At 53.2% G+C, this 18187-nt stretch overlaps 1 protein-coding gene across 2 annotated transcripts in view; it reads right to left on the reverse strand.

Moving 5' to 3' along the window:
- Positions 1–397: 397 nt before the first annotated feature.
- Positions 398–18187, reverse strand: part of PPP2R2C (protein phosphatase 2 regulatory subunit Bgamma) — a 167791-nt gene continuing 150001 nt past the window's right edge. For both annotated transcript variants that reach the window (XM_086407517.1, XM_086407516.1), the window contains exons 8-9: positions 13684–13775; positions 398–3191 (exon numbers count right to left, since the gene is read on the reverse strand). In XM_086407517.1, the coding sequence (XP_086263643.1) occupies positions 2900–3191; positions 13684–13775 (384 nt within the window). In that variant the 3' untranslated portion in view covers positions 398–2899. The remainder of the gene's footprint in view (positions 3192–13683; positions 13776–18187) is intronic.

The raw sequence follows: 18187 nt of genomic DNA on the forward strand, positions 1-18187 counted from the left end.
ATATAAGGGTTAAAAATGATCATGGGAGAATCTGGGAATATTTGGAAATCACGGTAGGCTATGCTCACTTGCTTCAAAACATAACAAAACAAAACAAAACAAAAACAAAATAAAACAATTGTCATTTATTGAGCGTTTATGTGCCTGGCACTGTGGTTTGCAGGCCGTTGTCCAATTTAATCTTGCCCTTCCGCCCACAACCCCCAAACCACAAGGTTGGTATTATTATTAGCTCCATTTCCTTGGTGATGAAATCAGAGCTGAGGAAGGTTAAAAGTTGCATTGGGAGCTGGAGGCAGGAAAGCCTGGAGGTGAACCCCACTTTTCACGTGTGTCCCCACCTGCCATGTGCCTCTTGCTGGGAGCCCATTAAAAACAAACAGTATTCCGAGCCTCATTTTCGATGTAACATTTGTTATTTTATTGGAAAAAGCTGGTATTAACATATTTATAATTTTATTCAACAGGTGGATAGTTTGTGAGACACCCAAGAAAACGAGAATGCACCTGTGAGTTACAGAGTCCAAAATGGTCAGGCCCGTCTAATCTACCACCACATGTCTGAAGCCACCGAGCAATCAGTCCTCAGAGAGTACTGAAATGAAAACGAAAACAACCCAACAACTCCACAGTGACTATGTGAACGCTCGTACATTCAAAAAGAGCAGGAAATTTAAACAGGAAGGAAGCAAAGTTTGTGACTATGTTACTGGCCTTTCTGCCACGTCTAGTTTTACCTCTTCCCTCGTCAACATCTTTTCTCAACACACATTTTACTCACAATGCTTTTGTTCATTACGCTTTGGACATCATTATTTTCCAGGGATCCAAAGACATGCTTTTTCTTCTGAGAAGATCTTTTCCTTTCTTCTCCCTTTTCGGTTTGGTGTCCACAGTTTAAAACAGAGTAAGGAACCAGGAACTGTATTGAGACCTCCTCCTGAATGCAGTGTAAGCTTTGCGCTTTGTAGAAATGGTCCGTGTTAAATCTATGATCTGATCAGTAACCTCCATCTGCAAATGCAAATTGCCTCTCAGCATCTGAATCACAAAGGGAAATGATCATGCCAAATATCCGAATAATTGTATAAGGCCCTCAGAGCTGGATTTTGGCTTCAACAAGATTTCTATACAATTTATCACATTCTTGAACCTCTTTACAAAGGGAAAAAAAGGAATCCAATCCTGTGATTGTTAGTTTTAATTAGAATAGATATGTACATATAATACTGTCCAGGTCACCTGGATTTTACAGTGATATATAAACAAACATTCTTCATTCATGTTGATTAAAAAAAAAATCAATGGACCCATTTCCTTGTGTAATTATTGTATGGCTGGAAGTGAGTGCACATGCGTTCTGTGCTTTGACACACACAAAAGTAGACCATTTATCCGCTGAGAAAAATCTTGAGTTGGGTCTATTTCCTGGGTTAGGTTACATCTTGTTAAAAAAAAAAAAAAAGTCAGATTCAGTCGGGCCTCTGCTTTCTGAATCAAAATGCAAGCCACGTGGTTCCGCTGGGAGTTCCAAGGGCAAAGACAAGCTGGCGTGGTTGGCGGGTGGGCCAAACCGATCCTGACAAAGTAGGAGGGAAGCATCCTGGAAACACCGCATTCTCACTGGCCCACGAGGGGTCAGAAAAGAAAAGGTATCTTAAAATGGTCATAACATGCAATTTTCTTTTGGAGACAGTTCAGTGCATCTGGAAAAGGAGCTGGGGTCCACATCTGGGGTGGAGAGAGGGCAGAGTTCCTTATCACCAAACAGGCGAGGAGACCCGAGGGTGTCTTCTCCTTTCTGTGTCTCAGTTCTCCCCGACCCTCATCATCATCCTACCTGCTCTGTCCTGCTTCACAAGATGAAGAGATGTTTCCAGAACCTTCCAGGTTGGAATGTTGCTTTAACATGAGCCACCAACATGGTGGGAGGGAAAGGGTCTTGTGGGAAGGCCTGGACGGAATTCCTGGCCCCTCCTTGGTTGATACAGGCCTTGGGCCTCAGTTTTCCCATGCACACAGTGGGGAATGACAAGTTATTCACCTTTAATCCCTGGCATGGAGCCTGGCACTCAGTGTACAGTTGGCATGTATGGAAGAAATGAATGGGCCCCCGCTTCTCAGGGTCATAATGAATATTCAGGAAGATCACGGAGGGAGCCAGGACGAGTTCCTGGATCTCCTGCATCCAGGAGATGCGGAGGACAGCTGCAGAATGACAGGCGAGCCGGCACAGAGGCCATGGAGGGTACACCCGCGGGCCTGGAGGGCCGGCACCACGCCTAGCACTGGGCAAGTGCTCTGAGAAGGGTGGTTAAGTGGTGAAGAAAACACGCCCCCACTGCAGGTGGGTTCCGCTCCCCTTCCTCTCGAGAAACTGTAAGGAACCTGCGATATTCTGAAAGACATTAAAATAACCTAAAAGAGGACCTCCCAAATTCTCAGCATGAATTCACGATCCAAAATGCAAAAAGGTGAGACTCTCGGCTCTGAGACAGTGGCAACTGCTCCATTAGCATCAAAAGAATCCCTGGCTGGCTTGTTTGACTTCATTATCTGTCCCCGGAGCCCTGAACTGGGGCTAGTGAGGCGCGCGAGACACACCACTCCGGGGCTCCCGAGGCCCCCAAGAAAGGAAACCGCTGGCGTGAAAAATGAAAGCGCAGACGAAAACATCCTAAGCAGGTGGGAAAGACTGCACGCGATTAAAGTACGGGATGCAAGAAGTGAACTTCCAGGCCGGCGATCCCGTCGGTTTACTGTGACTCCTTTGTCCTGTGTTCCAGTAGAAATCATCCGCAAAGGTGGGTCCGGTCCTGGGATGCTTGGAGGGACGCGGCCCGGCACACCCCCCGCCCCGCCGCCCGCAGTGGCCGCTCCAGTGCGGCCACCGGGGCACCTAGTGCATGTCGGAGTTCACCTTGTCCTGGAAGATGTACAGGTTGTTGGTGGCCGCGATGGCGATGATGTTCTCGGCCGGGTGCCAGGCCGTGTGCAGGATCTTCTTGGTGAAGTCCAAGCTGTCCACGCTGATGTCGTCCCGTCGCCGCTTGCCGCCCACGCACACCCGCCGCGGCTTGAGCACTGCCCGGGGCTTGCTGCTCTCCCGCGACGCCTCCAGCGTCACATCCCGCTTGGTGTTCCGGTCAAACATGCGGAAGAAGTTGTTGTAGGCTCCGGTCATGATGACGCTGGCGGGAGAAGGACAGGCAGGCGTCAGGTGGGGCCCAGGAGGAGGAGGAAGGAAGCCTGCTGCTCCTTCCCGGGGCTTCAGAGCTATCACCCCCGGAATGGGGACCCCGTGGGAGCAGACCGGGACAGGCCTGCCTCCTCCCACCTTCTCTGGAGTGGGGGATCCTCTTGTCCCCACCCCATATCTGGGCTGCATCAGCACACAGACTTAGAGCCCGGAGCTGAGGCCGTTGAAGGCTCGCCCCAAGCATCATAAAAACATTCCTTTGTACGTTGCCCTGTATCCCAGGCGAGAGAGCCCTAGACTTTCAATGAGACTAGCCAACAGCAGAAGGAGGGCAAAGGAAAACAAACACAGTAGACACAGGGCCATAAACTCAGCACCAAAAAAGGGCAGGCCCCCCCTGAATCAGCCAGACATATCCTTCTGGTAGAAACCTAGGACCCTCCTGCTGTCTGAGGAGTTGAGTGACTAACCGATCACTCCGCACACCATCCATGTGCAGGCGTTCACAGACCCCGCCCCCATGTCCAGCTAAAGCGCGTTCTCCATTTGTCTATCCACTGCCCACCTCTTCTCCCCCACCTCCCCTAAGGAGAGGCATTCCTGTTGAATCAGAGAAAGGATGTTAATCTACACGGTAAGAGCTGGGAGAGAAAGAATAGCAGCTACATGGATCTGGGCCTGGAGAAAGAAGGGGGTTAAGGATTTGGAGCATCTGGGGGCAGAGCATACAAAGTCACTGGGGAGGTGGGAATAGATTCCAGAAAGCAATACTGAGGGTACAGAAGTGATCCCCTTCAGTGTTCAGGAGAGATGCGGGTCTATTGGAACCCCTCCTCCTTTTGGAGATGAACTGTGCTTCCCGATGGTGTCATTGCTCCCAGAGGAGCCACAAGGACCCCTAGGTTTACAAGGGTTATGCACGCAAGCCATGGCTTCAGTATCACCCGAGCTACAGGAATAATCCCATGTGGAGGAGACGCAAGAGGGCAGGGGTCCATCTGGGTGGACCAGGAGAGTGCGGGAGCTGAGGCCCTGGCCTGTAGCATCTTTATGGGAGGCCTGGGGAGCCCATCTCCCTGGGGCCAACCTGAGAATGGACAAGTTGTGATTACAAGTCACCTCGCCAAGGCTATGGTTTTTCCAGTGGTCATGTATGGATGTGAGAGTTGGACTATAAAGAAAGCTGAATGCCAAAGAATTGATGCTTTTGAACTGTGGTGCTGGAGAAGACTCTTGAGAGTCCCTTGGACTGCAAGGAGCTCCAACCAGTACATCCTAAAGGAGATCAGTCCTGGGTGTTCATTGGAAGGACTGATGTTGAAGCTGAAACTCCAATACTTTGGCCACCTGATGCGAAGAGCTGACTCATTAGAAAAGACCCTGATGCTGGGAAAGATTGAAGGCAGGAGGCGAAGGGGACAACAGAGGATGAGATGGTTGGATGGCATCACCAACTCAATGGACATGAATGTGGGTAAACTCCGGGAGTTGGTCATGGACAGGGAGGCCTGGCGTGCTGTAGTTCATGGGTTCGCAAAGAATCGGACACGACTGAGTGACTGAACTGAACTGAACTGAACTCACATGTGGACCATCTCTTACCATCACCCCCATCATCTGCTGGATGGGGGTGGCCTGGATGTGGGTTGGGGAGGGAGGCCCCTGCATGGTCAGTAACGCTGCTCAGGGAGAGGGGTCCCCCTGGCAGAGGGCCAAGGGGAGGGTGACAACTGTCTCCCCGTATGAGAACACAGCACTGTGTCTCCTTTCTCACCGATCAGTCTGTCCCTCTGAGTTCTGATTCTTCACAGAAAGGACATTTTCCTTGGCTTGGGGCCTGGCGTGTCTGGCCCAGGAGCTCTCTTTTGGTTCCAGCCCACGAGTGGCTCCCTGCCCAGGCTATGTGTTTCCTGGAGACACCGTGCCCCATGACCTTCTGCCAGAGCCACAACTACAGTGTTAGTGATCGGCGCCACCTCCTCTTGACACCCAAACTCTCTCTGACCTCGTGTTCAGAGACGGGTGGGTGGGTGTTTGGGGGCCATGAGGATGCAACACCTCTTACATAAAGTGGCTCTTCCAAGGCTGTTCGGGGGGCATCCAGGCAGAAGGGGGCGAGGCTCACTACGGCCCCAGTAGGGAGCAGAGGGCACATGCCAACTGGGTGGTTGGAGAGGAGCTCCATAAAAGGACTGTTCACACATGTTCTGGAAGGTTCTAAGGGAATCTAGGGAAAGTGACTTGCCCGGGGACTGGTACATTTGTAGGTTTTGAAACCTGCCCCCGCCCCCATCCCCCCAGGCCTGAGACATGAAGGGAGGGAGGAGTCATAGGAAAGAGAGAGGGAAAGAACCAGAGGCAAAGAAATCTGTGTGAAGGGGGCTGTCCTCTGAAGGAAGCTGTGCCCTAAGGGACACAGTTAGCCAAGACGATAGGGAACAGGGGGGATGAATGTTCCAGCCGCTCTCGCCACCCTCAGGCTCCTTCTAGTGTGCCCCATGGTCAAACCCAGCCAGAGGCCAGCGGGCATGCAGGCCTGTGGATGCCCCACAGGGTCAATATCCAGGCACAGTCTCTTAGGAGGAGGAGGGTGGAGACGGGAGCTGGAGGGGTTGGGGGTGGGGGACACCTCTGGGCTCACCTCGAAACACTAATTCATCATCCATAGGCAAGCATCCACCTGTGCCTCTGTCTCCACACCAGGCGGGGGCTCCGGGGGCACGTGTGTCTTGTTTGAGTCCCCAGGGCCTGACTTGGCCCTCCTAGGGGTAGGTGGTCCTTGAAGGAAAGATAACCCCCAGCAACAGCCAACAGGAGCTGACCAAGCACAGGGCAACGCCCTCCTCCCAACCCATGAAGATTAAGGATGCAGTAAATGCTTTGTAAACCAAATGGACTGAAGGGCCAGAAGCTTCTCTTAGTCACGGCCAGACCTGCAGGTTCAGAAGGTGCCTACCCCTCGTACGTGTTAGTGCGATGAGCATCTGCCGAATGCATGAATGAATGAACAAATGACTGACCGAATGAATAAGCGAATACCATGGAAGGGTCACCCACAGTTACAGCCACACTTGGAAGAGAAGCTATAACCAACCTAGACAGCATTAAAAAGCAGAGACATTACTTTGCCAACAAAGGTCAGGCTAGTCAAAGTTCTGGTTTTTCCAGGAGTCATGTATGGATGTGAGAGTTGGACCATAAAGAAAGCTGAGTGCTGAAGAACTGATACTTTTAAACTGTGGTGTCGGAGAAGACTCTTGAGAGTCCCTTGGACTGCAAGGAGATCCAACCAGTCCATTCTAAAGGAGATCAGTCCTCAATACTCATTGGAAGGACTGATGCTGAAGCTGAAACTCTAATACTTTGGCCACCTGATGCGAAGAGCTGACTCATTTGAAAAGACCCTGATGCTGGGAAAGATTGAAGGCAGGAGGAGAAGGGGATGACAAGAGGATGAGATGGTTGGATGCTGTCACCGACTCAATGGACATGAATTTGAGTAAACTCCAGGAGCTGGTGATGGACAGGGAAGTCTGGTGTGCTGCAGTCCACGGGGTTGCAAAGAGTCGAACACAACTGAGCAACTAAACTGAAGTCTTAGAAAGGCATGAAATGCCCTGCTCAGTCCCCCTCCTCCCCCCTACCCACCACGGTCAGGGGACAGACCACGGGTGGGTGGGGCGGTTTCTCTGACACTATGTGGGGGAGCAATGGGGGTGGGATGGGGCTGGCAGTCAAATGGTTCTCCTTTTAAAGAGACTCATCTAATCCCTGGAGGTGATGGGAGGGTGGGTGGAGAATTCTAATGTACTTTCTGGCTCTATTCTTTTCTGTTTTAAAATCTTAATTGGTGTGAATAGATCTGAGTGTTGTTGAGACAATGAAATGACAAGCCCCTGGAGGTGCTGGGTGGGCATGAGGAACCCACCTCTTCCAGGCCCGCTGGCTGCTGCTCGGTTGGCAGAGAGGGTGCCCTCGGCGCCCTCCTTCCCAAAATGGCCCCTCTTCTCTCCCCTGATGTCAGCTCACCCCAGGGAAGGCTGGGTGGGCTCCTATGTTACCTAAGTTATGACCCATGAGGCTTCCCGACAGTGTGACCCCCCCCCTCCCCAGTGTGGGACAGGGAGTGGGTTGAGCCCGAAAGTGAAAGTGAAGTCGCTCAGTCGTGTCTGACTCTTTGTGACCCCATGGACTGTAGCCTACTAGGCTTCTCCGTCCATGGGATTCTCCAGGCAATAATACTGGAGTGGGTTACCATTTCCTTCTCCAGGGGATCTTCCTGACTCAGGGATCAAACCCAGGTCTCCTGCATTGCAGGCAGACGCTTTAACCTCTGAGCCACCAAGACGCCCCCAAATCAGAGAGGATCTGGCACCTGAAAGTCACTGAAGCCGAAGTCCAGGTCTCTGGGGCTGACCTAGGGATCCTGGGTGTGCCAGCGGCTGCCCCTTGGGGTCCAGGCATGTGACCCTTGGCCAGGTCATCACCAAGTGTTGTTGCTGTTCAAGTCGCTAAATTGTGTCCGACTCTTTGTGACACCATGGACTGTAGCCCAACAGGCTCCTCTGTCCTCCACTATCTCCTACAGTTTGTTCAGATCCCTGTCCATTGCGTCGGTGATGCCATCTAACCAGCTCATCCTGTGCTGCTGAAATGCATTCATCACCACAGTGCCTACCCCTTAACCAGTGGCTCTGCCAGCCGTGGCGCACCCGTGTTCAGGCTGGAGGACAGGGAGGAGGGTGGGGTGAAGTCAGCAGAGGGGCCATCCTACCACCCAGCACCCAAGCGTCCCAAGGCCAGAGGATGGGATGGGGGAGCAGGGGGGGTGCATGGACAGGTTGACCCTGGCCACCACAAGCAGACACTCAGGGATGACCCCACAGAGCTGGGGAGGTGACACTGGGGACCGCTGCCCAAGTTGCACCCTCCGTTGCCCCTTCTTCCCGCCTCTCAGACACAGCAGGGCTGTGAATGAGGAGAGGTGGGCAGGGGAGCCGGTGGCAGTGATCCGGGGACCCTGTGGGTATGAGGAAGTCAGGCCAGAGTCTCCATGTGCAGGACAGACAGCAGGGTAGTAAACATGGCCAGGAGGGCTTGTAGGGCTGGGGAGAGACCTGGACCCCCACCCAGGCAGTGCCTTCTGCCAGGTGAGCAAGGTGAGCAAGCAGGAGGCAGAGGCAGGGAGGAGAGAGGGCGAGGCAGGCGAGATGCCAATGTGTGAGTGTGTGTGTGCGCGCGCGTGCGTGTGTGCGTGTGCGTGTGTGCGTGTGCATGTGTGTGCGTGTGTGTGTGTGCACGCGTGTGTGCATGTGTGTGTGTGTGGGGGATGGGGGGTGGATATGCTTGTGCACCCCTGCAGAGAGAATCCTCAGGCCTAGGGGTCACCAGCCAGGATGAACTCTGATCTCCAGACCCCAGGGCAGTTCTCCCACCAGGCCTGTCTGGCTCTGCAGACGAGAGGGGGCCTGCCCGGGACCCTGGCAGACGCCCTGTCACTGCCCCAGCTGGTGTGCACTGGTGTAGGGCTCTGCAGGCTGGGTCACAGGACTGGCCCATGCAGTTTTCCCATCCATAAAATGGGGTAACGAGGGACCCCAGTCCCTGGTGAGAATAGCCCCAGGAATGGATTAGATAATATGCTAAAACGCTTAGAACAGTGCTGGGCTCAGGAAATTCCACCTCCTCTTATGTATTAAATGCCAGCAGGTATTCATGGTGCTAGAGGAGACTCTGGAGAGTCCCTAGGGCAGCAAGGAGATCAAACCAGTCAATCCTTAAGGAAATCAACCCTGAATATTCATTGGAAGGGCTGATGTTGAACTCACAGAGGATGAGATGATCAGATGGCATCGCTGACTCAATGGACATGAGTTTGAGCCAACTCCAGGAGACAGCGAAGGACAGGGAAGCCCGGTGTGCTGCCATCCATGGGATCACAAAGATTTGGACATGAATTAGTGGCGGAACGATGAACAACATTTATGGATTCTAACCATCCCTGTGGCCCACCTGTCTGACTAGTGCCCAAGACTATGGAAGTAGAAGGAGGGAGTGGGTGATGGATTCCCAGAGAAGGGTGCTGCCTGCCGAGGGGCTGGACCGGGGCCTCACCTTTCCCTCTGTGCCTGCAGGGGCAAGAGAAGGGAGAAGACAGCCCCTTGGTTCCAGGGAACATTTCACGAAACCCAGTGGGCACTGTCACACCACACCCACCCTTCCCCTGAGCCACCAGGGAAGGGAGAGTGAGATCATTAAAGTCATTTGCAACCCACACAGCTGCTAATCCTCCTTCCATTCAGATGCGGGATCCAGAGGACACCCCTGGGGAGGAGGGAGACCCCCACACACACACCTGCAGAGGGAGGGGTCTCTTCCACCTCAGAACACCAGGTCCCAGCATCCTGCAAACCACGCCAGGTCAGACTGACCCATTAAGCCCCTTCTTAGGTGTGCTCTAACACCCCAGAAGGTTCTTTTAACAGGGAAAAGGGGAGTCCCTGCCCTGGCTTGCATCTAAGCAAGTTGCTTCACCTTTGCCAGTCTCGTTTTCCTCATCTGCACCTGAAGATCACAGCCTTGGCTGCCCTGGAAAGAACACTGGGAAAGACTCCTGCCCCATCCCTGTGGGGCTGGAGGGTCTGTCAATCATGATGCTCTACTGCCCCCTTCTGGCCAATTGTGGCATGCAACAGATCCTGTCCATGCTAAACTGGTGCAAAAGTGAGCATGTGACCCCAACAAAGCCAATCAGATCCTTCTCTGAGAATTTTTCCACATACCTAGAAGGGGAATTCGGAGAAGGCAATGGCACCCCACTCCAGTACTCTTGCCTGCAAAATCCATGGACGGAGGAGCCTGGTGGGCTGTAGTCCATGGGGTCACTAAGAGTTGGACACGACTGAGCGACTTCACTTTCACTTTTCTCTTTCATGCATTGGAGAAGGAAATGGCAACCCACTCCAGTGTTCTTGCCTGGAGAATCCCAGGGATGGCGGAGCCTGGTGGGCTGCCGTCTATGGGGTCGCACAGAGTCGGACACAACTGAAGCGACTTAGCAGCAGCAGCAGAAGGGGAATTGTGCTCCAGGACAAAGGAAGGGGGACTATTTGGGGTCACCATCCCTAACTGCAAGGGGGAGCCAGCCATAGTCAGGGAGGAAGAACCTAGTGTGTAAGAAGCAGGGAGGCTCTGAGATGGGCGTGGACAAAGAAGAAATGGCCCCAAAGGTACAGCATGGGCTCTGAGATAGTCTTGCTGGAACTTATCAGAACAAACTTAGGCTTGCTTGTCTGATTCCTGTAATTGAAAGATGCTTAAAGTGTAAGTTGCTCAGTCATGTCCAACTCTTTGACACTCTGTGGACTATAGCCTGCCAGGCTCCTCTCTCCATGGGATTCTCCAGGCAAGAATACTGGAGTGGGTTGCCATTCTCTTCTCCAGGGGGTTTTCCCAGCCCAGGAATTGAACCTGGGTCTCCTGGATTGCAAGGAGATTCTTTACCGTCTGAGTCACCAGGGAAGCTGGAAGATACTTAGTTGACACAAATCCCTTTTCCCCAGGCAGAAAGAATCAAGGAGAACTTCCTAGAAGAGATGGCATTTGTGGTGGGTCTTGAAGGCTCAGCAGGGTTCTTCAAGACAAGACAGACAAGAGACCCATGTGTGCCAATCACTGGACCACCCACTGCCAGTACACAGCATGGCCTTGCCAGGAGCATCACACACAAGGTCTCATCCTCAAAGCAGCCCTTGAAAGACATGGTTTATTTGAACTACTTTCCATGTGAGCAGACTCAGAGAGATCAGACTGCTTGGGAAAGATTGAAGGCAGGAGGAGAAGGAGGTGAAAGAGGATAAGACAGTTGGATGGCATCATCGACTCAGTGGACATGAGTTTGTGCAAACTCCGGGAGATAGCGAAGGACAGGGAAGCCTGGAGTACTGCAGTCTATAGGGTTGCAAAAGTCGGACACGACTAAGCGACTGAACAACAGCAACAATTAAGCAAGTAGCTGGAGACTGGTAGACTGTGGTCTGGAAATCCAGGGTGTCGGATCTAAAAACCTCCGCTCTTTCCTCTCCCCCAGGCTGCCCACTCAAGTCTTGCTGGAGTTGGGTAAGAGGCACTGTGAGCATTATCAGATGTCCACTAGCTCTTTGCTGCCACGTATACAATTGGGATGCTGGAAGTTTCTCATTAACATAAGAAGGACAGGAAATGCTGAGCTATGGGATTCAGAAGGTTGGCTTTGGTCTGCTAGGATGGGGGCCCTGAGGGGCAGTACTTGCTTCTCCCCTTAGCCTCTGAGCTCTTGGAAGGCAGGGATCAGGCTTTATTTATCTTGGGATCCTCCTCTATGGGCTTTCCTGGAGGCTCAGAGAGTAAAGAATCTGCCTGCAATGCAAGAGACCCAGGTTCAATCCCTGGGTCAGGGAGATCCCCTGGAGAAGGGAATGGCAACCCACTCCAGTATTCTTGCCTGGAGAATTCCATGGACAAAGGAGCCTGATGGGCTACAGTCCATGGGTCGAAAAGAGTCAGATACAACGGAGTGACTAACACACACACACCTCCTCTACGGGGCTTGCTGGGCTCATAGGATGGTGGTGATGAAGTGGAAGGAAGTGGCACATCCCTTTGCCTTCCAGGACGTCAACAGTCGTTGACTGGACACTTTTGAGGCTTCAACTCAGGGGCTTAGAATGGGCTGAGCTACAGTCCCACTTCCAGGGGCACTCCAACCAGTGGGAAAGAGGCAAGGTGAAAATGTGTAATAAATGCAAAGACACAGAAGGAAAACCCAGGAGGCTGGGGGTGTCGAGATGGAGAGGAACACCCTGAGGGCTTCCTGGAGGAGGTGGCCTTGGGTTGAGTAAGTCATTTGAAGTGACAGCAGGAGTGAGCCAGGTACAATGCAGTCAGGGTTCCAGGGGGGTGGGAGCAGAGTGGGCTGTGGAGGTGGGTGGCAGGGACTGCCAGGGCTGGGGTGGCTGGCATGGCAGGAAGAGGTGGGTGAGAGGCAGGACAGCTGAGCTGCAGGCTGGGCCGGGGAAAGACAGGAAGAGAAGGCGGCTCCCGTCGTAGCTGGAAGCCCAGAATTCACTGTTCATGGCTGCCCTCTGGTGGTGACGTGGAGGAAGGGCGGGCAATGGTCACAACCAGTAGGGAGCCCAACACTGACAGACAGACACACACACACTGAGCAGTGTTGGGATCCCCTTTTTCCAGCACTGAGTCTGTCTTCTGAGACTCTAATAGACTCCCAGACCTGCTGCCGGTGTTCGCTGGGGGACCCCCAATTTGTCAGCCTGGGTGCAGGCTCCCGGAGGGAGCACTGTGTCCCTGAGACCCAGCAGCATCAGTCCCGTCCCAGGCCAGGGCCTCCACCTGCTTTTCTAAGCATCCTTCAGTGGACCCCCTGTGCCCACCATTCCAGTCCCTATGAGAGCACTGTCCACGTGGAGATCCCTCAGCCAGGTGAGCCCCAGGATGTTGGCAGCAGCTCTAGGGGCTCCTCCACCCCTGGATATAGCAGGTTGGTCCCACTTGGGGCCAGCCTGCTCCCAGGGGTGCCCTTCAGGTCTTGTCCCTGTGGTTCTGCCAGTCCCCCCACCCACCTTCCCTGACGGTCCCAGGGGGCCTGTGCTCATAGCCATGCAGCATCGCAGCACGAAGGTTCACAGGACCACGGCGATGCCAGCCACACTTAGAGCCCAGCCTTCTTATGGCCAGAAGCTTGGGACTGATGGAGTCCACACCCCTGGATGCACCCGAATGGAGGCTGCCGGCTTGCACCCTGTCCCTTCTCATCCATCACAGCCCTGCTCCAGTTGTGAAGTGTGACGGGTGACGTGCTGATGTCCCAGCCCAATGTGGTTTTCATCTCCATGTGGTCTGTTACCCAAGTCCTTGCCCTGGACCTTCCCTGTCCACACTCGCCCTGGGCTGAGCCGGGTGATGGGGGAACAGGAACTCAAGTCGGGCTCAGGTCCATTTCCCAGGTGGGCAGGGCTGTGAGGGGCGGGTGCACCTGTGGAAACCCCCTTGTCCCAGAAGATGCAGGAGCTGGAAGTGCTCTCTGGAGCCCCTGTGGGCCGGAAGCAGAAGCCATAATAGCTGGAGGCGGGTGTGGAACAGTGGCTAAAGCCTTCTGCCCCACGGGGGACCTGGCACTGATATACCCGTCACCCTTAAGAACCTGGGGAAGGGGCTGCGTGGTGAGGTACCCAGAATTGGCTAAAGATGCTCCCACTACTGCTCAGGAGAATGGGGCTCCAAATGGATGTAGTTTCAGAATAAGTTTCATTTCCATCCTTGAACTTGAGAGCTGAGAGCTTGAGCCTGCTTACCAGAAAGGCCGGGGCTCCTTGGAACACCTTGATTCCTTTGGCTGGATAACAGGGAACTCTGGCCCCGCCTAACCCCCCCACGCCATGTCAGCAACTGGGCCCGCAGGGCAAAGGTCCAAGGTCTGAGGTTACCTGTCACTCCCATTCCAGGCGCATTCGAACTTGTCAAAAATGCAGTCGTTCTCGTACAGGGAACAGAGTTTGCTCCGAAGATAATCATGGACCTGGCGGGAGAAGGGGACGATGGGGTGAGTCAAGGGGGTGCCTGGAGAGTCCTGGTCCCCTCTCCATGGCGAGGGCCTCACTGAGCAGGGCTGTGCCCTCCGGGGTCTGGATGGCACTCCTGACTCAGCCCTGACCACTGGGAAGGGTCCACAGCTTGGCACATGGCCAACCCCTGAGCTGTGGCCAGACAGGGGACAGTCACAGTGACGAGGGGAACAACACCGAAGGGAACCACTTCCTGGCTCTGCCCCTCCCTGGCTGTATGACCCTAGACAGTGACTTCACCTCTCTGAGCCGTGGTCTGTGCCTCCTTAAAGTGATAAGAGCACACACCTCATGGGCTGTTCTGGGATCAAATGTAAGTGATGGGTATAGGGTCTTGTCCTTTGGGGACAATAGTCACCCTGAGCACACTGGTGACCATCATGGAGAAAAGAGGACGTTCACACAGGTCTCTCAAGTGTAACCTCAGTAGGTGCTATCTGTCCTGTTTATAGATGAGGCACTGAAGCTCAGAGAGGTTAAGTAACTGGCCTGAAGTCACACAGCTTACAAGTGGAAGACCAGGATCCTCTCCCGGGGTAGCCTGGCATCACAGGAGAACTGGTGACCCGATCCTGCAAGCTCTGTGCCCACAGGGCCTCCTGCATGCCAGCTCTCTTCAGGGACATGGCCCTGGCCTCTGGGTGGTGGGAGTGCATGCGTGCTCAGTCGTGTCCAACTCTTGAAGACCCCATAGACTATGGACTGCCAGGCTCCTCTGTCCGTGGAATTTTCCAGGCAGGAATACTGGAGTGGGTTAGATTTCCTACTGCAGGGGATCTTCCTGATCCAGGGATCGAACCCACATCTCTTGAGTCCCCTACATTGGCAGGCGGGTTCTTTTACCACTGAGTCACCTGGGTGGGGGAGAGGCAGGTAAATGAGTAACATGAAGCCTAAACTCCTGGCTCTGTGTGTCTTCATGACCCAGGAGAGCCACTTAGCTGCCTGGAGCCTCAGGTTTCCTGTCTGAAAAGGGGGTCATGAGACACCTGCCCTAGAGAAGAGTGTGAGGATTCCAGGAGATGGATGCAGGGCAAAGCACCGGGGAGCTATCTGTGACCCCAGTTACCTACAGAGGGATGGAGAGAAAGAAATGTCCAACTCCTGCTAGGCAGTGATGGTGGAGGGAGAAGGAAAAAGCAGGTTTTCATCCTCTTCTGTCTGGGAATCTCTTATTCATCTTTAAAAACTCAGCTTTAGAGGAGGTCCCCTCCTCTAGCAGGGCTTCCCAGGTGGCGCTAGTGGTAAAGAACCCCCCCGCCAATGCAGGAGACGCTAGAGGCATGGGTTCAATCCCTGGGTCTTAGAAGATCCCCTGGAGAAGAGAATGGCTACCCATTCCAGTTATTCTTGCCTGGAGAATCCCATGGACAGAGAAGCCAGGTGGGCTACAAACCATGGGGCTGCAGAGAGTTGGACACGACTGAGCGGCTGAGCACACCGAACGCCTCCTCTGACAGCCTCCCTGGATTTCCCCAGACTACACATCTCTCTCTGACTCTTTCCTTGGGGCACCTGAGGCTCTTGCCCTGACTTTGTGTTTATGTTGACCCCACAGCCTGGAAGTTTCTTTCTTTTTGTCTCAGAATCAATTTTAATTATTTTTATTTTTTCATGATTGTGATTTTGCTGTTGTTGTTATTGTTTTCAGGCAGCTTTTCTTTATTTTTAACTGAAGGATAATTGCTTTACAATATTGGCTTGATGTCTGCCAGACTGGAAGGTTCTTAACCCAGGATTTCCTCTGGCCTTGGCCAACACACCGCTCCCCAGAGAAGGTTCCCTGCCCACCCTGCCCACAAAGCTTGCTCTCCCGCCCTTCTCTTCCCACCTGACCTGTGCTCTTGGTTTAAATTCTGTGCATAGGCTGACATCACCCAGATGTTTGTCTCCAGCCAGGACCTCTCTCCCAGAAGCCCACACTGAACTGTCTAGCTGTCTACAAGGATGAGCACGGCTGAGCCCTGGTCGCCCTGCTATCCCGCATTCTTCCGCTGGTACAAAGGGTACAAATGACCACGTTTTTCCTTATCTCTCACACCTACATTCAGCTTGTCCAGAATTCAAAGTGATCTGGAGCCAGTCCCTTCTCACCACACCCGTCCTACTGCCAGCCTGCTCCAAGCACCCCCACCCAGCTTATTGCAAAAGCCCTCCTGGTAGCTCTGTGTCTGCTCCCCATACCCTCCAACACTAGTCTATCTTATGGGCAGCGAGAGAGATTCCTTGGAAACTAAGCTGGACCATGCCATGCCTCTACTCAAAACCCTCCAGGGCAAACAAGTCCCCCTGGTCACCTCTCTGACCTCAGGCTTTTCTTCCCTCCCACAGGCTAACTCTGCTCCAGCCGGCTCCTCACCATTCCTTTCGTGCACTAACCATGTTCCTGCCTCAGGGCCTTGGCACCTGCCGTTCCCACCTCTGGGAACACCTCCCTGCAGAGGGCTCATGCCCTTACTTCTCCTAGGCTTCAGCACCTCTGTTTCCTCTGCCTCAGCCTCTGGTTTAGTTGTCATCCTTTGGGAAGCCTGTGATTATTTCACCTGTTTGCTTGGTTTCTGGCCATCTTCCCTGCTGGCATGGATGCCCCTCCAGCAAGATCTATTTGTCTCGTTCCCCAACAACTTCCCAGTGCAGTGCAGAGGGCCTGGCACATCACAGGACCTCAATACAGTTTTAAAAAATAAACGAGTGGTATTAGAGGCAACTGGAGATGGTGTGGCTGGGCTCCCTAGGTGGGCCACTTGTCTGAAAGAAAGAGCGGGGTCCCTCCCCCAGCCATTCCCCTTTCTCTACTCTGCTTCCGTAACAGTCCTTGGTGACTCTCCTGTGGTGTGTGTCTGTGGCCTGAGGTCTCCTGACGCACGGCCACACTAAGCTCAGGCTCAATGTGTTCCTGTCGTCTGGGACCCTGGAGGGTGAGGTGGGGGCTCCTACCCTCCCTCTGAGCCCAGGGTCTATCAGGGCACGGCACACTGGCCCAGGGTGTGGAGCGACTAAGGTGAATGGGATAAACGGTGCCTGGCCTCATCCCCGGCCGCAGACTGTGAGGTGCTCACGTTCACCCTCCAGGCTGGCACGTGCGTGTGCTCCGTGCAGTCAAGGCAGCCTCACTGATGCACTCGTCCAAACACACGTGCTCTTGTCTCCTGCACACTGAGTGCCTCCTGCCCTCTGGTGGCAGGGTAAGGAAGGGCGTGGGCTCTCGTGTAAGGAAGATGTGAGCACTGATCTAAGGTCCGTTGCTTGCTACTCCACCACCACAGATATGCCATTTAACTCAGTTTTCTCCAAATAAAATGGGATCAAGAGGACACTGTCCCCACCTCCCAGGGCAGCAGGGAGGCTTAGAAGAGGAAAATGTGCCAAGGTCTTAGATCAGTGCAGCACGTGCCAAGGGCCAGCTGACTCAACACCCCTTTCTCCCTGCCTTCTTCAACCACAGAGGCCAAAAAACTACTAATTTTCCCAGTGTGTTCATGGGCTCATCCTAGCCAACGAGTTGAAAGAGGTCTTCTGAGGAGTGTTCTGGGAAAGCTTTTGTGTTCCTAATAAAATATGCCACAGATCCAACCAGCACAGCCTTTCACATGTCCTCTTATTTCCTGCCTGGAAGGTTGGCATCGTTCCTGGAGTTGTGGCAGCCATTTTCCCACCATGAGGTATCACTGAGGGAGGTAGAAAACCAACATGCAAATGATGGGGAACTAAATCACCAAAGTCATTGTTGCAACACTGAATGCGTCGGGAAGCCACTCACTCTTCTGGGACACTCCAGCCTCTCGTAAAGAGAGAAAAGCTCTTATCTATTCAGCACTGCAAGTCAGCCAAACACAAATCTGCAATACACAATTTCTAGTGCATAACAACTAAAGACATCAGGTGCTACGTTGGTTTTATGTAGCTATTACTATTTGAGAATCAAGAGGTCAGTGGGGCCATGCCGGGAGCCGGCATATTGCATTTTGAGTGCATATTGCATATTTCATATTGAGTGCAGCACTTTCCACAGCATCATCTTTCAGGATCTGGAATAGTTCAACTGGAATTCTATCACTGCCGGGAGCCAGCGTGAGGAACTCCGCCCATGACAAAGGTCATGAGGAAGGAGGCTCAGCATATGCAAAGGCGGGATCAAGCCTCAGGAGTCCACCTGGAAATTCTCGAGCATCTACCCCCAAAACCAGAGTCTGCCTACTTTCTGCTTTGTGCTTTCACCTACACCTCTGACTTTACGGGGGGCTGTCCCCCACTACCTCTCTCTGAAAAAAGAGTTAGCTTACAGCTCCAGTTAATAATTCCTGGGTGTGACAGTGTTTCAACCTACAAACTCCTTTGGAAATCCTCTAGCCTGCCTGAATAGGTT

Source organism: Bos grunniens, chromosome 6, assembly GCF_055505025.1.
Source record: "Bos grunniens cultivar Pamir isolate PY7600 chromosome 6, Bosgru_T2T1.0, whole genome shotgun sequence".
NCBI classification, from domain to species: Eukaryota; Metazoa; Chordata; class Mammalia; order Artiodactyla; family Bovidae; genus Bos; species Bos grunniens.